General features: G+C 48.3%; 1 protein-coding gene across 3 annotated transcripts in view; it reads left to right on the forward strand.

Moving 5' to 3' along the window:
* Positions 1-18174, forward strand: part of PLEKHB1 (pleckstrin homology domain containing B1) — a 41326-nt gene extending 23152 nt beyond the window's left edge. For all 3 annotated transcript variants that reach the window (XM_083500058.1, XM_083500059.1, XM_083500060.1), the window contains exons 5-7: positions 8732-8771; positions 10810-10912; positions 14011-18174. In XM_083500058.1, coding sequence (XP_083356184.1) covers positions 8732-8771; positions 10810-10912; positions 14011-14147 — 280 coding nt within the window. In that variant the 3' untranslated portion in view covers positions 14148-18174. The remainder of the gene's footprint in view (positions 1-8731; positions 8772-10809; positions 10913-14010) is intronic.
* The last annotated feature ends 592 nt before the right edge of the window (positions 18175-18766 follow it).

Consider the following 18766-nt stretch of genomic DNA (forward strand, 5'->3'; position numbering starts at 1 on the left):
AAGGGCTTCCCTGGGATGAAGTGAGGCTGTAGCATTGGAGCTGGGACTACAAATCCCACGATTCCTGACCATTGGCTGGGCTTTTTGCAGGGGCTGCTGGGAGCTGGAACCCAGGGCACTGGGGAGGGGAGAGATGCCCCAGTTCTCTGCCCCTGAGCTTTTGGAGCATCATTTCCTTCCTTCATAGCTGTCAACTGTCCCTTATTTGGCGGGAAAGTTCCTTATCCCAGCGCTGTGTCCCGCTGCTGTCCCTTATTGATGATGCCCCTTAAATTTCCCGGGTTTCAAAGGAAGCAGCTCCTCTCCCTCCCTCCCTGCCGGCCAGGGAGGAGGGAGGCTCCAACTGTGTTGCTTGGCTGCGTTGCTCACCCAATAAGGAGTCTAAGAATGACTGGGGGTGGAGCTTGCATGCCTTGTGCCAATCAAATCGGCTGCATTGCCTGGGGACTTGCCTTTGCTCAGCGCTTCCCAGCGGAGAGGTGACGGTGGTTTTCCTTGCTGCATCCCCTTTGGCGGGTTGCTGCGCTGTGGGAACCACCGCTTGAGGCTTCGTTTGGCTGCTGGCTGGACTTTCTGCCTTTGGCTCGGGAGCTGGTTGACTAAAAACCCTTATTTTGGCTGCTGATCCCTTATTTTCGAGGCTACTGGTCTCTTATTTTCAAATCTGTAACTTGACAGCTATGCCTTCCTTCCTTCCTGTCTCTGAGACCCAGCCGACTAAAGGTTTGCCACCAGACCTTGTTAATGATGTTTACTCTTGATCCCGGTGCTGCTGCCTCCAGGCCTCGGGGGAGCACTGTTTGGAAACAAACCGGCTTCCTCCGGGGATCTGGTAGCTCTTGAAAGATTTCCACCTCCTCGCATCACCTGCTGTGTTTACAAACTGCGTTTCTCCCAGGCTCCCCTGGCAACAGACCGGTTGGAAATATTCCCCCTCAGATTCATGCAGTGTACGGAAGCCAGGTGTGCAAGCTGTTCACACTTAAAGCATGCCGAGGGTCCTGGGTTCAAGTCCTGACATTTCCAGGGGAGACTTTTGAGGCCCTGGAGAGCTGTTGGCAGTCATTGTAGACAATACTCAGCTAGGTGGATCTCCTGTAATCCTTGTGATCACTGTAGGGCCAGATGAAGCCTATGGGGTCCAGCTGTGGTAGAGGTGGGGTGGTGTACGCAGGGGTCAGCAAACCTTTTCAGCAGGGGGCCGGTCCACTGTCCCTCAGACCCTGGGGAGGGCGGACTATATTTTTTTGGGGGGGAAGAACAAATTCCTATGCCCCATAAATAACCCAGAGATGCATTTTAGATAAAAGCACACATTCTACTCATGTAAAAACACCAGGCAGGCCCCACAAATAATCCAGAGTTGCATGTTAAATAAAAGGGCACATTCTACTCATGTAAAAACACGCTGATCCCCGGACCGTACACAGGCCGGATTGAGAAGGTGATTGGGCTGGATCTGGCCCCCGGGCCTTAGTTTGCCTACCCATGGTCTATACAGAGGGTCGGACTAGGAGCTGGTGGAGACCAGGGTTCAAACAGGTTGGAGAGTTGGGCCCAGGCTAACAAAATGAATTTCAGTAGGGACAGATGTAAGGTTCTGCCCTGAGACAGGAAGAAGCAGATTCCAAAATATATGATGGGGGACATCTGGCTACTAGCAGTACCTCGGGTTAAGAACTTAATTTGTTCCGGAGGTCCGTTCTTAACCTGAAACTGTTCTTAACCTGAAGCACCACTTTAGATAATGGGGCTTCCCACTGCCAGAGCGCGATTTCTGTTCTCATCCTGAAGCAAAGTTCTTAACCCAAAGTTCTATTTCTGGGTTAGCGGAGTCTGTAACCTGAAGAGTCTGTAACCTGAAACGCCTGTAACCCAAGGTACCACTGTACATGTGAAAGGGATCTAGGGGTCTTGGTGGACCATAAGCTTAGCATGAATCAACAGTGTGATGCAGCAGCAAAAAAGGCTAATGCTATTCTAGGTAAAGGTAAAGGGACCCCTGACCATTAGGTCCAGTCGTGACTGACTCTGGGGTTGCGGCGCTCATCTCGCTTTATTGGCCGAAGGAGCCGGCGTTTGTCTGCAGACAGCTTCCGGGTCATGTGGCCAGCAGGACTAAGCCGCTTCAGGCGAACCAGAGCAGTGCACGGAAACGCCGTTTACCTTCCCACCAGAGTGGTACCTATTTATCTACTTGCACTTTGATGTGCTTTCAAACTGCTAGGTTGGCAGGAGCAGGGACTGAGGAAGGGGAGCTCACCCCATTGCGGGGAATTGAACCGCCGACCTTCTGATTGGCAAGCCCTAGGCCCTGTGGTGTAGACCACAGCACCACCCGCGTCCCTAATGCTATTCTAGGCTGCATCAAAAGAAGTCTAGTGTCCAGATCAAGGGAAGTAATAGTCCCACTCTATTCTGCCTCGGGCAGACCACACGTGGAATGCTGTGTCCAGTTCTGGGCAATACAATTTAAGAAGGATATTGACAAGCTGGAATGTGTGCAACCAAGATGATCCTGAGTCTGGTAACTTGAAGGAGCTGGGTATGTTGAGCCTGGAAAAGAGGAGACCGAGAGGAGATAGGAGAGCCGTCTTCAAATATCTAAAGGGCTGTCACATGGAAGAGCGAACAAGCTTGTTTTCTCCTGCTCTGGAGGGCAGGACTCGAACCCGTGGCTTCAAGTCACAAGAAAGGCAATTCAGACTAAACATGAGGAAGAGCTCTCTGATGGAAAGAGCTGTTTAACAGAAGAATGGACCCCCTCAGGAGGTTGGGGGCTCTCCTAAGAGGTTTTTAGGCAGAGGTTGGATGGACACCTAACATGTATGATCTAGTTGAGATTCCTGCATTGCAGTGGGTTGGACTAGATGACCCCGAGGTCCCTTCCAACTCTGCAATTCTGTGAAACCCATGGAGCTCTCTGGGCGACATTGGGCCAGCCCTTACCTTCTCAGCCCTAACCTGGCTCACAGTGTTGTTGTGAGCATTAGATGAGGAGGGATTGAACCACGTTCACCACCTTTGAGCTCTTAGGAAGGAAGAGTTGGGTTGTAAATTCAAAAAGTTCAAGTCATCTCTGTGCTGGAGAGACATTAGTAACCCAATGTCCATCTGGGCTGTGACCAAAGGCCACCCGTTATTTCCCAGCTGCTTAGCAGAGCAGCTTGGGCAGATAATTAAAGATGACTTGAAGACGTCAAAGGCCGCAGAGGTCAGAGAAGGGCCAGAAGAACCCCAGCTTAGCTGGGGCGGGGTCATTTGCTGAAGTGATGCTCCCCCTTCAAAATCCAATTAGAAAAATCCCTGGCCAGTGAAGGCAGTAAGAATGTTATTGGCACAAAAAGGGAAGCAAGAAGAATTACCGACAAAAGAAGAATGGCCGATGAAATGGATGGACTATGCAGAACTGAACAAATTAACAGGAAGGATTCGAAACCTGCGGGACCAGAGATTCTTAGAAGATTGGAGTAAATATACGAACTATTTGAAAAGTAATTGTAATGAACAGATTACGCTAGTAGGATTGCGAGAAGTTTTGTAAGGATGATTATTTGAAATATTGCAAGAAAGACTATGAGGAGAATGATTAGTTAATGATAATTAAGAGTAACAGAGAAATTAAGAAATGCAGAAGAAGTGATAAAGAACGGAAAATCATCAGAGGTGTTGACAGAAGTCTAAAATATTGTATAAGTTAAGAAGTTATGTTATATGATTGTTGGAAATGGTATGTTAAAAAAACCAATTAAATGTATAAAAAAAAAAGTATAAAAAAATAGAAAAGAAAAGAAAAATCTCTGGCCAGGAGCTGCAGCCTCGGTGACTCCTCTAGAGTAGTCGCCAGGTGGCATCATCAGGGTGAAGTCTAGTGGCACAGAATCATAGAACTAGATTCAGGTAGGTAGCCGTATTGGTCTGACGCAGTCGAAATAAATTTTAAAAATTTAAAAATTGTCCAGTAGCACCTTAGAGACCGGCTATGTTTGTTCTGGGTATCTGAAGAAGTGTGCTTGCACACAAAAGCTTTTACCCAGAACAAACTCAGTTGGTCTCTAAGGTGCTACTGGACAATTTTTTTATATAGAATAATAGAACTGTAGCGTTGGAAGGGACCCCAGAGGTTCTCTAGTCCAGCCCCTTGCAATGCAGGAATCTCAACTAAGGCATCCATGACAGATGGCCGTCCAATCGCTCAGAGGCCTCTGCAAGGTCTTGCAAGACTCTCACGAGAACTTAACAGAACAGGGAAGTCTGCCAGTAGGGTGTGGAGTGGGCAGCCTGCAAGGTGGGGTTGTGTGTGAAAATTCACACACAAGGGTTGTTGAGCTTTCACAAAATCTGGAAGAAAAAACAATAGTTTGGGGCCAAAGTTGTTGAGCTTCGAAGAAGAAGAAGAAGAAGAAGAAGAAGAAGAAGAAGAAGAAAAAGAAAAAGAAGAAGCAGCAGCAAAAGGAAATTCGCCAGAATCTACACTACTGACATGGGTTGCCACATCCTGATTTTCCCGGACGTTACAGTGATTTTCACCCAGACACTGTTTCCGATGGCCAAATCCCACCTATGTCTGGCAATTCTACTGCAATAATAATAATAGTAATAATAATAGTTTATTATTTATACTCCGCTAAAGTGAGGAGGAATTAAAGAACCTTTTAGTGAGGGTGAAAGAGGAGAGCGCAAAATATGGTCTGAAGCTCAACATAAAAAAACGAAGATCATGGCCACTGGGCCCATCACCTCCTGGCAAATAGAAGGGGAAGAAATGGAGGCAGTGAGAGATTTTACTTTCTTGGGCTCCATGATCACTGCAGATGGCGACAGCAGTCACGAAATTAAAAGACTCCTGCTTCTTGGGAGAAAAGCAATGACAAACCTAGACAGCATCTTAAAAAGCAGAGACATCACCTTGCCGACAAATGTCTGTATAGTTAAAGCCATGGTTTTCCCAGTAGTGATGTATGGAAGTGAGAGCTGGACCATAAAGAAGGCTGATCGCCGAAGAATTGGTGCTTTTGAATTCTGGTGCTGGAGGAGACTCTTGAGAGTCCCATGGACTGCAAGAAGATCAAACTGATCCATCCTGAAGGAAATCGGCCCTGAGTGCTCACTGGAAGGACAGATCCTGAAGCTGAGGCTCCAAGACTTTGGCCACCTCATGAGAAGAGAAGACTCCCTGGAAAAGACCTTGATGTTGGGAAAGATGGAGGGCACAAGGAGAAGGGGACGGCAGAGGACAAGATGGTTGGACAGTGTTCTCAAAGCTACCAGCCTGAGTTTGACCAAACTGCGGGAGGCAGTGGAAGACAGGAGTGCCTGGCGTGCTCTGGTCCAGGGGGTCACGAAGAGGCGGACACGACTAAACGACTAAACAACAACAACACTCTACCCATCTGGCTGGGTTTCCCCAGCCACTCTGGGTGACTCCCAACAGAACATTAAAAACACGATAAAACATCAAACATTGAAAACTTCCCTGAACAGGGCTGCCTTCAGATGTCTTCTAAAAGTCAAATGGTTGTTTATTTCCTTGACATCTGATTAGGGCGTTCCACAGGGCGGGCGCCACCACCGAGAAGGCAGCACCTTCCTGTTTTGCCTCAGACAGCGAAAGAGGGCGGTCTGTAATGCAGAACATCCGAAGGGCGTCAGGTTTGCAAAAACAGCTATGGAGGCTCCTCTAGGTCTTGCTGCTGGGCCGAACGGCTGCTTTTCTGCTCCAAGCTGGGCAAGCGGAAGGAAAACAGGCCTCCTTTTGTGTCTCCCAGATCTGCAGAGCCCATGCAGCCACGCGGGAGGGACTCTGAATTTCTGCCTGGAATTTCTGTATGTGCGCCTTCCTCCCAGCAGAGGGGGAAATGGAGAAGTCCTGAGGACCCTGAAAGTCGTGGGTGCGGCTGCTGGACCTGCACATTCCAGGCAGAGCATGGGACAGAGTCACCCGGGTGGGTGAAGGTCGCAATTTGCCTTTGCGAAAAAATGCGCTCATTGTGATCTGCGGGTCTGCAGAAGTTATGGGCACAAACTTCTTATGAGAAGTTTCTTTAGCGATCCCTTGTAGCAAGTAAGATTGTCTTCCATAAGCACAGTTTTAACAATGGGTCCGTAAGTGACTGTGGAGGCCAATTCTGGATCCACACGTCCTTCCACAGTGGGGACATAGGTTTCTGGCGGGAGTTGATCACGGGGTGGATTTGCCAAGCGTCCCTTCCTCTTAGCATGTTTCTCCCTTGCGTCCTGAGTTCGAGTGTCTTCAAAGCCCACGACACCTTTGGTAAAGGCTATTCTCCAACTGGAGCACTCGCAGGCCAGTGTTTCCCAGTTGTCAGTGTTTATAGTACATTTTTAAAGATTTGCCTTGAGACAGTCTTTAAACCTTTTTTGTTGACCACCAGCATTACGCTTTCCATTTTTAAGTTCGTAATAGAGCAGTTGCTTTGGAAGACGATAATCAGGCATCCGCACAACATGACCAGTCCAACGAAGTTGAAGAATCATTGCTTCGACACTGGTGATCTTTGCTTCTTCCAGTACACTGGCATTAGTTTGCCTGTCTTCCCAAGTGATGCATAAAATTTCGGAGACACCGTTGATGGAATCTTTTGAGGAGCTGGAGATGGCGTTTATAAGTGGTCCATGTTTCACAGGCATACAAATAAGAGAAGCTATAGCTTGCGGCTGAGTGTGCATTCATAATAATTGCACCAGGCAAGCTCAGAATTTGGAGGCTGCGATCGGGTTCCAGCATCCTGGAAACATCCGTTAGCGTTTGTTTTCTCATGAAATCAAGTTTCTAGTCCTTTACAGAAGCCACAATAGGCTTAGAAGTCAGGAGGAAATGCAGAAGTAAGAGGAGGCAGATGAGCAGGTCTGAGAGTCATGGCAAGAGGGTACAGTGGTACCTCAGGTTACATACGCTTCAGGTTACATACGCTTCAGGGTACAGACTCCGCTAACCCAGAAATAGTGCTTCAGGTTAAGAACTTTGCTTCAGGATGAGAACAGAAATTGTGCTTTGGCGGTGCGGCAGCAGCAGGAGGCCCTATTAGCTAAAGTGGTACCTCAGGTTAAGAACAGTTTCAGGTTAACAACGGACCTCTGGAACGAATTAAGTTCTTAACCTGAGGTACCACAGTACTGTATAACTGCATGCCACAAGCATGAATATAGTCACACAGCATATTTGGGCTGCAAAATTTGCATTTTTCTTCCCCAGAGTACAACACAGACTGGGCTGTTGCCAGCAGTAACCACCCTCCAGATTTTGTTGGTAGACTCCGAATCCCATGTGGCCCAGGCAGCAGGTCCAATAGTGAGGGATGATGGGAGTTGTGATGCCACAACATCTTCAGGGCATTCCATTTGTCTCCCATCCCTGGGCTACACAGTGTTATCAAAGGGAGGGGTCCTACGGACCACTGAGTATTGCTGAACTACAACTCCCATCATCCCTCACCTCAGTCTTGCTAGCTGAGGCGGATGGTTTCTGGAGTGCAACAACTGGTGTTGCAGTTACCTGAGCACAGGTAGCTGTAGCCAGGCTCTCTCTCTCTCTGCCCAGATGGCCTCCTTCAATAGGGACGAAGATAACGCGTTTGTGTGTCTGTACTGTATGTGCACACACACAAAGACACACACAAATTAATAGCTCCACCACAGCAGCTCGAATGGTGTTTGCCCAAAAAGTGGAAAGAAGAATCTGCCCCAAATACAGAGGACCAGCAGCAAAAGTTTCGCAGAAATGGCGAAACTTACGGGAAGATTAAGAAATCAATAAGATAATTTTTTTAAAAATTAAAACAAAAGCAAGAGTGGGGGTTTGGTTATTGAATGTTTAAAGAACTATTGCAAACAACTTAAAACATTAGCAGGACCACTGTAAACACGTGCAAAGGGCCATGTTGAAATGGCGACTTCAAGAGATGAATTATAGTTAGGTTTTGATGTTGGAGGTGCAGGAAAAAGAAGAGACAGCTTATGTAACTGCCGAAGGAGGGAAGTTGATAGCAAAATTAAATGTGTAAAAAGAATGTCTGATGTATTCTGCAAAATGTGAAAATAAAATTTATTAAAAAATGAAGTACCATATTTTTCACCCCATAGGGTGCACCGGCCCATGGGGCGCACCTAGTTTTTTTTGGGGGGGAATAAAGGGGAAAAAATTATTCCCCCCCCCGGCCCGAGCTTCCCCAGCCCCCAGAACAGGCTGCTATCCACAAGCATAGGGAGCCCGGCGGGAAGTCGCGCCAGTCTCCCCAGGCTTGCGGATATCTGCCCGAAGTTGCACAGTTCTCCCACGGCTTGCTGAAAGCTGCGCGAAGCCCGAAGCCTGCAGGCAGCTCTCCGCAAGCCGTGGGAGAGCTGTGCAACTTCACGCCGGGCTCCCACGGCTTGCGGATAGCTTCCTGAAGCCTGGAGAGCGAGAGGGCTTCAGCGAAAGCCTGCATTCGCCCCATAGGACGCACACACATTTCCTCTTCATTTTTGGAGGGGGAAAAGTGCGTCCTATAGGGCGAAAAATTCGGTAGATAACTACAAAAGGGACTCCTAATTTAAACACAATCAAAATCCAGTAATATAGCTGCAAGTGTTATTCATGTTTCCCATGGTTTCTTTTTGCAGCAGTTGGGTGGGAGGGGAACTTGGGGAAAAGGGGGAAGGACTTTTTAAATTGTCCATCTCTGCTGGTGACACTTTGCTTTAATTGCGGCCTCTCTCTTTTTCTTGACAGAGCTTGGAAGATAGCGATTCTGGAGGCCAAAGCTACTCAGGTGAGTCTGCCTTGCGTTCCTTGTCCGGTTTTCTGCCCGGATTGTGAACCGTTCCTGCCCCTTTAAATGCTCCTTATGGGCAAGAGCCCTGCAAGTCTGAGATTCTTCAGGTTTCTAGTTCTCATTGCTTCCCTGAAAATGCGGGAGAATGAAAAAGAACAGAGTGCTGGACTATATGGCCCATTGTGTTGAATAAATGCTCTATGGTAATTTATGGACCTAATAGGTATCTAAAGCCATTTGCACATAACAAAATATGTATTTTATCAAAGTAGTTGTGGAACTGAAATACAATTAGGAAGAGGTATTTCAATAAAAAAAGTTAAAGGACCCCTGACAGTTAAGTCCAGTCAGAGACGACTCTAGGGTTGCGGCGCTCATCTCGCTTTACAGGCCGAGGGAGCTGGCGTTTGTCCGCAGACAGTTTTTCCAGGTCATGTGGCCAGCATGACTAAGCCGCTTCTGGCGAACCAGAGCAGCGCACGGAAACACTGTTTACCTTCCCGCTGGAGTGGTACCTATTTATCTACTCGCACTGGCGTGCTTTCGAACTGCTAGGTTAGCAGAAGCTTGGATTAAGCAACGGGAGCTCACCCCGTCGCGGGGATTCGAACCGCCAACCTTCTGATCAGCAAGCCCTAGGCTCAGTGATTTAGACCACACCGCCACCCGCGTCCACGAGTATATCAAAAGTTAAATACAATTAAGAAGTATATTAAAAGTTAAATTATTATTAAGCTCTAACGTAAAATGATTTTTTTATTCATAAACTTTTTTATTTATCACAAACTTAATAATGCAAACACATTGGCATTTGGCAATAACAAAAGTTCCTTCAGAAACACAATTTACAAAGACTTATAATCTAGCCTCTAGAAACTTGTTATAACGTGAAATAATAATAGGTGTAAATATATCATGCAAACTACTAATAATTATAAATAGCAGACTGTAGGCACCCTATATGTAGAAAGGAGCAAACTGGTGATATTTTAGGGAGCAGGCTAGCAGGCGGGGCCCATGACTTACATCATAGGAGCCTACACAACACAAAACACTGTTGCTGCATGTAGGTTTTATTTTATTTGTTTTTTATCTTTTGTATTTTGGAAATGTACACCCAGTGGGTTTTTTTCCTTTAATTTTTTGGGGGGCCCCCGAGAGAGTGGGGCCCTAAGCTATAGCTTGTTTAGCTTATACGTGAATCCGGTGCTGTTCCCATGGGGCAAGAGGCAGGGAAAAGTAATTCGCACATTAAACCGATTCGCCAGTCGCCTGGTTGCCACGTCTTCCTGCTCCAAGTGGCTTTGCTCTGGAGCCACGCGGCTCAATTCCTCTCCTGCTGAGGCAACTCTATTTTTAGCCGAGCCTTCCCCCAATTTCCCGGCCTGGCCAGCCACACAGATCAATAAGCGCAATCAGGCTGGCGATCGATGGCTCTGACGCCGCAGGAGGGCTTCGAGTGCTCCGGACTGAACTCGGAAGTCTCCGGCCATTGGGATCCAAAGACTTGGCGAGCTGTTCAGGATCTGGATGGGAAAGCGCCCCCCCCCATCTTCTGCATTGCTCCCCTCCGTCGACAGACTGCTGCCCCTCTCTCCTTTGGGGTCTGGGTGAGCATCTCTCCTTCACAGCTGCCAGCTGTGTTCACATCTTGCAGGAGGTCTTCCCTTCAAATCCACGTTCTTCCCCCCCCCCCCCACATAGCTGCTCCATCAACAACTTAGCAAAGGGAAACGAGCAGCAGACCCAACCAGTTAAAAAAATCAGAATGAAAATGGGTTTCCGCTGGCATACGCAAGAGAAGGACCAGGCAGGCCTCCCTGAGCAGGGAATTCCACAGATGAGGGGCCACCACCATGAAGGCCCAGTTTCCGGCTGCCACCCAAGGCACCTCAAAATGCCAGGGGCACTTTGAGCCAATCTGGGTGCAGAGGGCGGTTGCTATGGGGAGCTGCCTCCTGCCCCCCCCCCCCCGGTTTCCGGCTCAGGTTTTTCAGCTCTGGCTGCCAACGTTCTCGTTTCTCGCTTTCTCCAGGTGCACCTGTACGACCCGTACGACGACTATTACCAGACGGTTCCCCTCGACTCCCACCAGGCAATGTACGTCAGCTCCGATTACTACGGCACCCAGTATGGAGGTATGTGTTCATCCATCAACGTCCCTTTTCACCTCCCCCCTGGGCCAGTTCAGGTTTGCTCAGCTGGGGGCTGTTTTCAAGCCCTCCCCCAAGGCTGGGTGGCGATGGGCCTCTTTGTGACGTTTTAGGCGCTGCAGCAGAGGGCCAAACATTGGAGCTGGTCAGACGGGATGCAGCGATGGGTGTCACAGATACGACGCTTCGAGGCTGTTGTTGCACACCAGCCCAGTCTCCCAAAGGTTCAAGACTCCAGGGGTTCTGGGCTTTGAGGAGAAGACAGACTATCTCCCTGCTTGCTGTCTGTTGGCCAGCAGATTAAGACTTTTCTTGTTGAAACAGGGTTTAAGGAACTGACTGCTTTTATGAAGGGCTCGTGCCATGCTGTTATTGTGATTATTTGCATCAGAGATAGATAGCTAGATGATAGATAGATAAATAGAGAGGTAGATCATCTATCTATCATAATCAATAAGAAACAATTAGAGATAGATAGATAGATAGATAGATAGATAGATAGATAGATAGATAGATAGATAGATAGATATAGATGATAGATAGTGTAGTTTTAATTATATCATCTATCTCTAATTGTTTCTTATTGATTATGATAGATAGATATAGAATTAAAACTGCACTATCTATCTATCATCTATGTATCATCTATATCTATCTATCATAATCAATAAGAAACAATTAGAGATAGATGATAATTATAATTAAAACTGCACTATCATCCATCTATCGATCTATCATTGGTCAATCCATCTATCTCTAATTGTTTCTTATTGATTATGATAGATAGATGATAGATAGATAGATAGATAGATAGATAGATAGATGATAGAAAGATAGATAGATGATAGATATAGAATTAAAACTGCTCCATCTATGTATCATCTATATCTGTCTTTTGGGGGGGGGATATAAATAATAAAATCATTAAATTGTAGAGTTGGAAGGGAACCAAAAGGGTCATCTACTGTTAATCTCTGCAATGCAGAAATCTTTTACCCAATGTGGGGCTTGAACTCACAACCCTGAAATTGAGAGTCTCACGCTCTTACTGACTGAGCGATCCCCTTTCACATCAACTTTTCATTTGAGCTTAAACATCCTTGTCCTCAAAAGCCAGACCAGCTTACTTACCCCTTCCCAAGCCAGGTCCAAATTCTCCCTGCAAGTCTGCTGCCTCTGACAGTGGAGGTGGACCATAGCCTCAATTGCCCTCCACTCCGCGCATTCGTCTAATGCAAGTTATTAGCCATCACTGCCTCTTGTGGAAGGGAGTTCCGTAGTTTCACCACGCAATGTACTGCAATGTACTGCGAGATACAGAACACCCAGAACTAAAAGGATAGCCAGGTGAAGATGACAGATTTTGCAGAACTTGCCAAATTGACAGGGAGGATCCGGGACCAAGAATACAAGAGATACAAAAACAATTCGAGTAAATTTATCAAATCAAATAGAAGGGAAAGAAATGGAGGCAGTGAGAGATTTTACTTTCTTGAGCTCCACGATCACTGCAGATGGTGACAGCAGCCACGATATTAAAAGATGCCTGCTTCTTGGGAGAAAAGCAATGACAAACCTAGTCAGCATCTTAAAAAGCAGAGACATCACCTTGCCAACAAAGGTCCGTGTAGTTAAAGCTATGGTTTTCCCAGTAGTGATGTATGGAAGTGAGAGCTGGACCATCAAGAAGGCTGATCGTCGAAGAATGGATGCTTTTGAATTATGGTGCTGGAGGAGACTCTTGAGAGTCCCATGGACTGCAAGAAGATCAAACCTCTTCATTCTGAAGGAAATCAGCCCTGAGTGCTCACTGGAAGGACAGATCCTGAAGCTGAGGCTCCAAGACTTTGGCCACCTCATGAGAAGAGAAGACTCCCTGGAAAAGACCCTGATGTTGGGGAAAAAGTTTGGGCAGCCCTGATGTAACCATTGCTGGCTTAGGAACATCCTGAAGTGTAGGGTGACCTCTGGTGCGAATTTCTCTGTATTGCACAAAAAGCAGAAGAGACTGCATTGTTCAAAAGTCAGGCACTACCAACCAAAATTTCACAAAACATTGAAAAGCCTTCTGATTGCTGCATGTGGGTTTTATTTTATTTGTTTTTTATCTTATATTTTGGAAATGTACACTCAGTGGGGGTTTTTTCGTTTACATTTTTTGGGGGCCCCCAAGAGAATGGGGCCCTAAGCTATAGCTTGTTTATTTAGCTCAGGGGTCAGCAAACTTTTTCAGCAGCGGGCTGGTCCACTGTCCCTCAGACCTTGTGGGGGGCAGGACTATATTTTCGGGGGGGGGGGATGAACGAATTCCTATGCTCCACGAATAACCCAGAGATGCCTTTTAAATAAAAACACACATTCTACTCATGTAAAAACACCAGGCAGGCCCCACAAATAACCCAGAGATGCATTTTAAATAAAAGGACACATTCTACTCATGTAAAAACACACTAATAATTTATAATAATAATAATAATAATAATAATTTATTATTTATACCCCGCCCATCTGGCTGGGGTTCCCCAGCCACTCTGGGCAGCTTCTAACAAAACACTAAAATACAATAACCTATTAAACATTAAAAGCTTCCCTAAACAGGGCTGCCTTCAGATGTCTTCTAAAAGTTTGGTAGTTATTTTTCTCTTTGACATCTGGTGGGAGGGCGTTCCACAGGGCGGGGGCCACAACCGAGAAGGCCCTCTGCCTGGTTCCCTGTAACTTGGCTTCTCGCAGCGAGGGAACCGCCAGAAGACCCTCAGATCTGGACCTCAGTGTCTGGGCTGAACGATGGGGGTGGAGACGCTCCTTCAGGTCTACTGGGCTGAGGCCATTTAGGGCTTTCAAGGTCAGCACCAACACTTTGAATTGTGCTCGGAAACGTACTGGGAGCCAGTGTAGGTCTTTCAAGACTGGTGTTATATTCCCAGACAGTCCATGGGCTGGATTCAGAAGGCAATTGGGCCAGATCCGGCCCCCGGGCCTTAGTTTGCCTACCCATGGTTTAGCTTATACGTAAATCCGTCACTGGCCGTGTTTCCCGCGTACATCGCTTACTGCATCTGTTCCTTTTCCTCTCTCCGCAGCACCCGGAACGACCCACGTCATTTTCCGCGAGGATCCGTACCGCGTCTCCGGAGACCAGATGGCCTTGGGCCTGCTGGCGGGGGCCGCCTCGGGGGCCGCCCTGGGCTCGTTCATGTGGATGCCCTGTTGGTTCTGAGCCCCCTCTTCCGCAGACCCAGCCCAGACGCTCAGCTAAGACGCCGCTGCGATTCCCCACTGGAGAGGGAGGGCCAAAGGGGGACCTGCTTTGTAGGGGGGAGTCAGGGGTGGGCAGAAGCAAAATCGGGATCCCCCCCGAAAATCTCTGGGCCGTTTGCGGGAGGCTGGCGGCCGTCCCTTATCACTAAATCGTCTTAACAAAAGAGTTAGCACCAGAAAGGCTTCTTTCGTCGCAAGGAAGCCATTAGCATCCCTGATGTGCAGGTAAGCCCAGGGGGGCATGGCGGGCAGTAGGCCCTGCCCAGTCCCAGCCGCCATTCTTCACCTAGCCCCGCCCCCTGTGCCGCCATTTTGCACTTCGCCCCGCCCACCCGAGCCACCAGTTTGTCTCTGCTCTAACAAACCATAGCTAGCAAATATAATCAGAAATGGATCCTACCAGCCTGGTTATCTGCCCACACCTGATGTCGACTCCGGGTGATATTTGCTTCTGCCGTCAATCACAAGAGCAGCTTTCTCCACTGTTACACCCTCCCCTCCGCATTTCGCTTTGCTAGGCATCCTCCAGCTCGGCTTACTCAAATCGGTCTTTGTGTATTTTGGGGGCGTAGCTGCCTGCTACGTTGTCCTGCCTCCCCAAACAACACCTCAGTTTTGTGTTGTTTTTCCTGGCACCCTGGAAATTGCAGATGATTTCCCAGCTGCAAGAGGGCGCTTGTAGAAAAGGGCAGATTACACAAACACACCCTCCAGTGCCCAGAGGCTACAAACTTTTCCCACTGTTCTTTCTCTGCATTTTGACGCTTCCACGGCAGGCCGGAATCCAGCAGGTCAAGCCTTTCCGCAACAATGGGGAGCGGCTGCACCTGCTGAAATACTGCGTCTCCAAGGCACAGAGCCCTGCGGGGAAGGAAGCCGCAAACCTCCAGGTTACAGATGTCAGCTTTCAGCTTGACCTTATTTATTCCGGTGAAACGAGCTCCTGGGGGGCTCGTTTCAGATTGCTGGTTGTTGTAAAGGTGGGTTTCCATCTCTCCCAGACACTTGGAGGTGTTGGGGCTACTCTCACTGGGATCTGGCCTTGGGACTCTGGCTGATTTCTGGGATGGCAGCCGTTTTTAAGATGCCTGGCAACGGAGCAGCTGTAGCTCAGTGTACGCAGAAGGTCCCCGGTTCAGTTCCCAATGGCATCTTCAGGTTTCTGCCATAAATCCAGCAGGGCTGCTGCCTGCCCGTGTAGGCAGCACTGAGCTCAATGAACCAATGGTCTGGCTCCGTAGGAGGCGGACTTCCTAGCTTCCTAATAAAGAGTCATAGGACGCTTTTGAAAACTGCCCAATTTATTATGGCACAAGCTTTTCATGCAAAGAAGTCTAGTCCGTGGAAGCGTCCCACTGAGTTCAAAGGGGGCTGGTGTCCCCGATATGTCTTGCTTTTGCAGGTTACAGTGGTGGGTTTGTGCTTTTTGGTTTATAGAAGTGTAAACCACTATGCACGCAGTTAAGACGGTGGAATTCCTTGCCACAGGAGCCAGCGATGGATGGCCACCAGCTTGGCTTTGACAGGGGACCAGGCAAACGCATGGAGGATAAGGCTGTGCTTAAGCCCTGCTCTGAACGCCAGTTGCTTGTGGGCTGCTTTCCCATCAGGCCATCTTCTTGGCCGCTGTGAGACCGAGGTGCTGGCTAGACAAGCCTTTGGCCTGATCCCTAGAATCATAAGAGAGTTGGAAGGGTCATCTGGTCCCTGCTGGAATTGCAGCAGGACGCTCCTCGCGCCCTTTGCCCATTTGGCGTGAATTTTTTCCAGGTCACCCCGCCAGATGGTTGCCCAGCCTGAGCGTGGACAACTCGGAAGCAATAGTTTAAAAGCTGCAATCTGCGTGTAGAGGAGTGCTGTGTGTAGAGGAGTGCTGAGAAGGAACAGCGTCAGAGAGACCCCCCAGGTTGCCCCTAATAACACCCTGCCCTAGAGCAGTAGCTTGGCAAGGCCAAGTGGCAGAAATGCTTGTGTTTTAGCAAGTGAAAGGTAGATTTTGTGAGGTTGCTAGCCACAAGGCCCAGCCCTTGAACAAATGCTTAAAATAAAAACAGGTGAAAGCAGTAGATGCAAGCTCTCTCAAGTGCCACAATACTAAAATCGCAGCAATCTTTTTTTCTTGGCCGTTTCAGAACTTGCCCTCTCTGCAACTTGAAAGCACAATTATGTGACCAAACCACAACCGATTGCACTTCACAGCTAACAACGCAAATATACAGCCTCTCTCCTTCTTTTTTGACTGTTTATTTCCTTTCCAAAGTTATTTATTGACCATTCCACCACCCCCGCCCCAGAAATTCCCCAAGCAGCATACAAAATTAAAGAAAAATAATCTCCCCTCCTTATGGATCGATAACATTACTGTCATTAAAACAGTCCAAACGGGCGAGGGGGGTGACTGTAGGGACTCTGCACACTTAGCCGCAGCAACATTACAGAGACCACAGCGGTGGCTGGTTCCTTTGGGCACAGGGAACGTTGCCCGCCAACCTCAGACTACACTCTGCCAGCCTCCGCTGCTTGCTTCCTTTATTACAACTATTCCAGGGGGTTGCACTGCCAGCCAACTTCCTTCCCCCTCCATAGTCTCAGCTTTGAACTCAGCAAGGAAGCTGGGGAATATGTGATGTCTGCTCTGGCGCCACCTACTGTTCAGCTCCCTGCCTTGTGCCCTACCGGTTGACACTACTCCCAGAATCCCAGAACTGTAGAGTTGGAAGGGAGTCATCTAGTGCAATGCAGGGATCCTAAGTGGGAGGCTTCTTATCAAAGATGGAAGTGGGGTCTGGGAGCATCGCTTGTGGTCCTGCTGTGCATCCCTAGGAGGTGAGCATTCACCAGGGCGCACACTCCCGTTCTGCTTCCGCTCCCGTTCATTGTAGTAGCTCAAAAGTTCTCTTGGGGCCGTTCTCACATTCTGGAGGCAGAACTGCAGGTTGCATCTAGTTCCAGGATTCCATAAGCACACATTGCACCAACTGACAAAGCAGAATGTGAGAACGCTGCAAAACAAGACATTTAGACTTCCAGCTGCTCAGATGCAAATCGGAGGTGCCCCGTAGCCAAGGCTAAATGTTTTAATTTAAATCTCTCTGGGTTGTATTCCATAATTTCTTCCTGCATGATGGAACATTCCCCTCTCCCCCCCCCTTCTGTACACACCCCCTAAATCTCTGGCAGAGTTTTAGGGATGGCGCACAGAGCACTGGCGCAGGGGAGAGGAAACATTCTTGTACGAATGCAAAAAGTCTGATTACTGCCCCGTTTCGTTACCCTGCGTAATAAATATGGTTTACGTGATTCTCTGTGGGTGACTCTTAAGCAGATTAGTCAGAGTGGGGAAAGACTCCCTCCCCAATATGCTTTAACACCCGGGGGTGGGCATTATTTCTGGCTTGTGGGATGCAGTGCGGTTTGCGCAATGTGCAAAGAATCGTGGAACGAGCCGTTTGTGTTTAGTTCTGCCTTTTCTGAGGGGCTTTGGCCTGTCCTGTCAGGCCTTTCTCATTAGTTAAAGGCCATTTCAAACGAGAGTCAGGTATTTTTGTACTTGGGTACACTGTCATGTTCACAGATCGCGCCTCTTTTAAAAAGAAAACAGCCCGGAATAAATCCATGCACACTTCACCTCTGGATTTGCAGGAAAGTGCGCTGTACCTAAGCACCAAAATATCTCTCGTCGGTGAGAGTGCAGCAGCCGAGGGGTCAGTGAAGCTGTTAGCCGCTGCCGGGAGGGGGGTGCCCTTCAGGGCCCTGCGGTCCTCGGCTGGGAAATGGGGGTGTCTGGAGCCCCTCACTATCCACAGCACAAGCAAGACCTCGCTTAGGCTCGCTTCACACACCACACATTTCAGTGTTGCTCCTGTGTCAGTTTGCAGTTTGGTTCTGTCAAGTGTTGTTCAAAGCACTAATAGTTATGTATATTTTTTGGTGGGGGGGGGGAAATAAAAGCTATTTACGAATAATAAAAGTTGCTATTCACTGCACCAAAGTCTTTGTTTCCTTTGTGGGGAAAGGGTCTGTAGAGTCCCCCCTTTGATGGGTCTTGGCCAGGGGCCAGCAAACTTTTTCAGCAGTTTGTCCCTCAGACCTTGTGGGGGGCCGGGCTATATTTTTTGGGGGGAAATGAACGAATTCTTATGCCCCACAAATAACCCAGAGATGCATTTTAAGTAAAAGGACACATTCTACTCATGCAAAAACACGCCGATTCCCAGACCATCCACGGGCTGGATTTGGAAGGTGATTGGGCCGGATCCGGCCCCAAGGCCTTAGTTTGCCTACCGAAGGTCTTGGCCAACCAGGTTTTTGGACTACAATTCCCAAAAGCCCTAGCCAGCATGTGATGCTAGGGCTGATGGGAGAGAAGAGCTCTGCTCGCTAGGAGTGATGGGAATTGTAGTTCACAACATCTTAAGGGTGGCTGACTCCAGAATTGGGAGCGCCGGCTGGCTTTTCCCTTCTGGCCAGGCTTTAATGCCTTCAACCGGGCACAAGATAAGGGAAGCTTTCACCCTAACAGCAAGAAGGGAATGCCTGCTCTAACACAGAAATAACTCTGAACTTGCGTTCTAATTC

Source organism: Podarcis liolepis, assembly GCF_965112155.1.
Source record: "Podarcis liolepis genome assembly, chromosome: 4".
Lineage (NCBI taxonomy): Eukaryota > Metazoa > Chordata > Lepidosauria > Squamata > Lacertidae > Podarcis > Podarcis liolepis.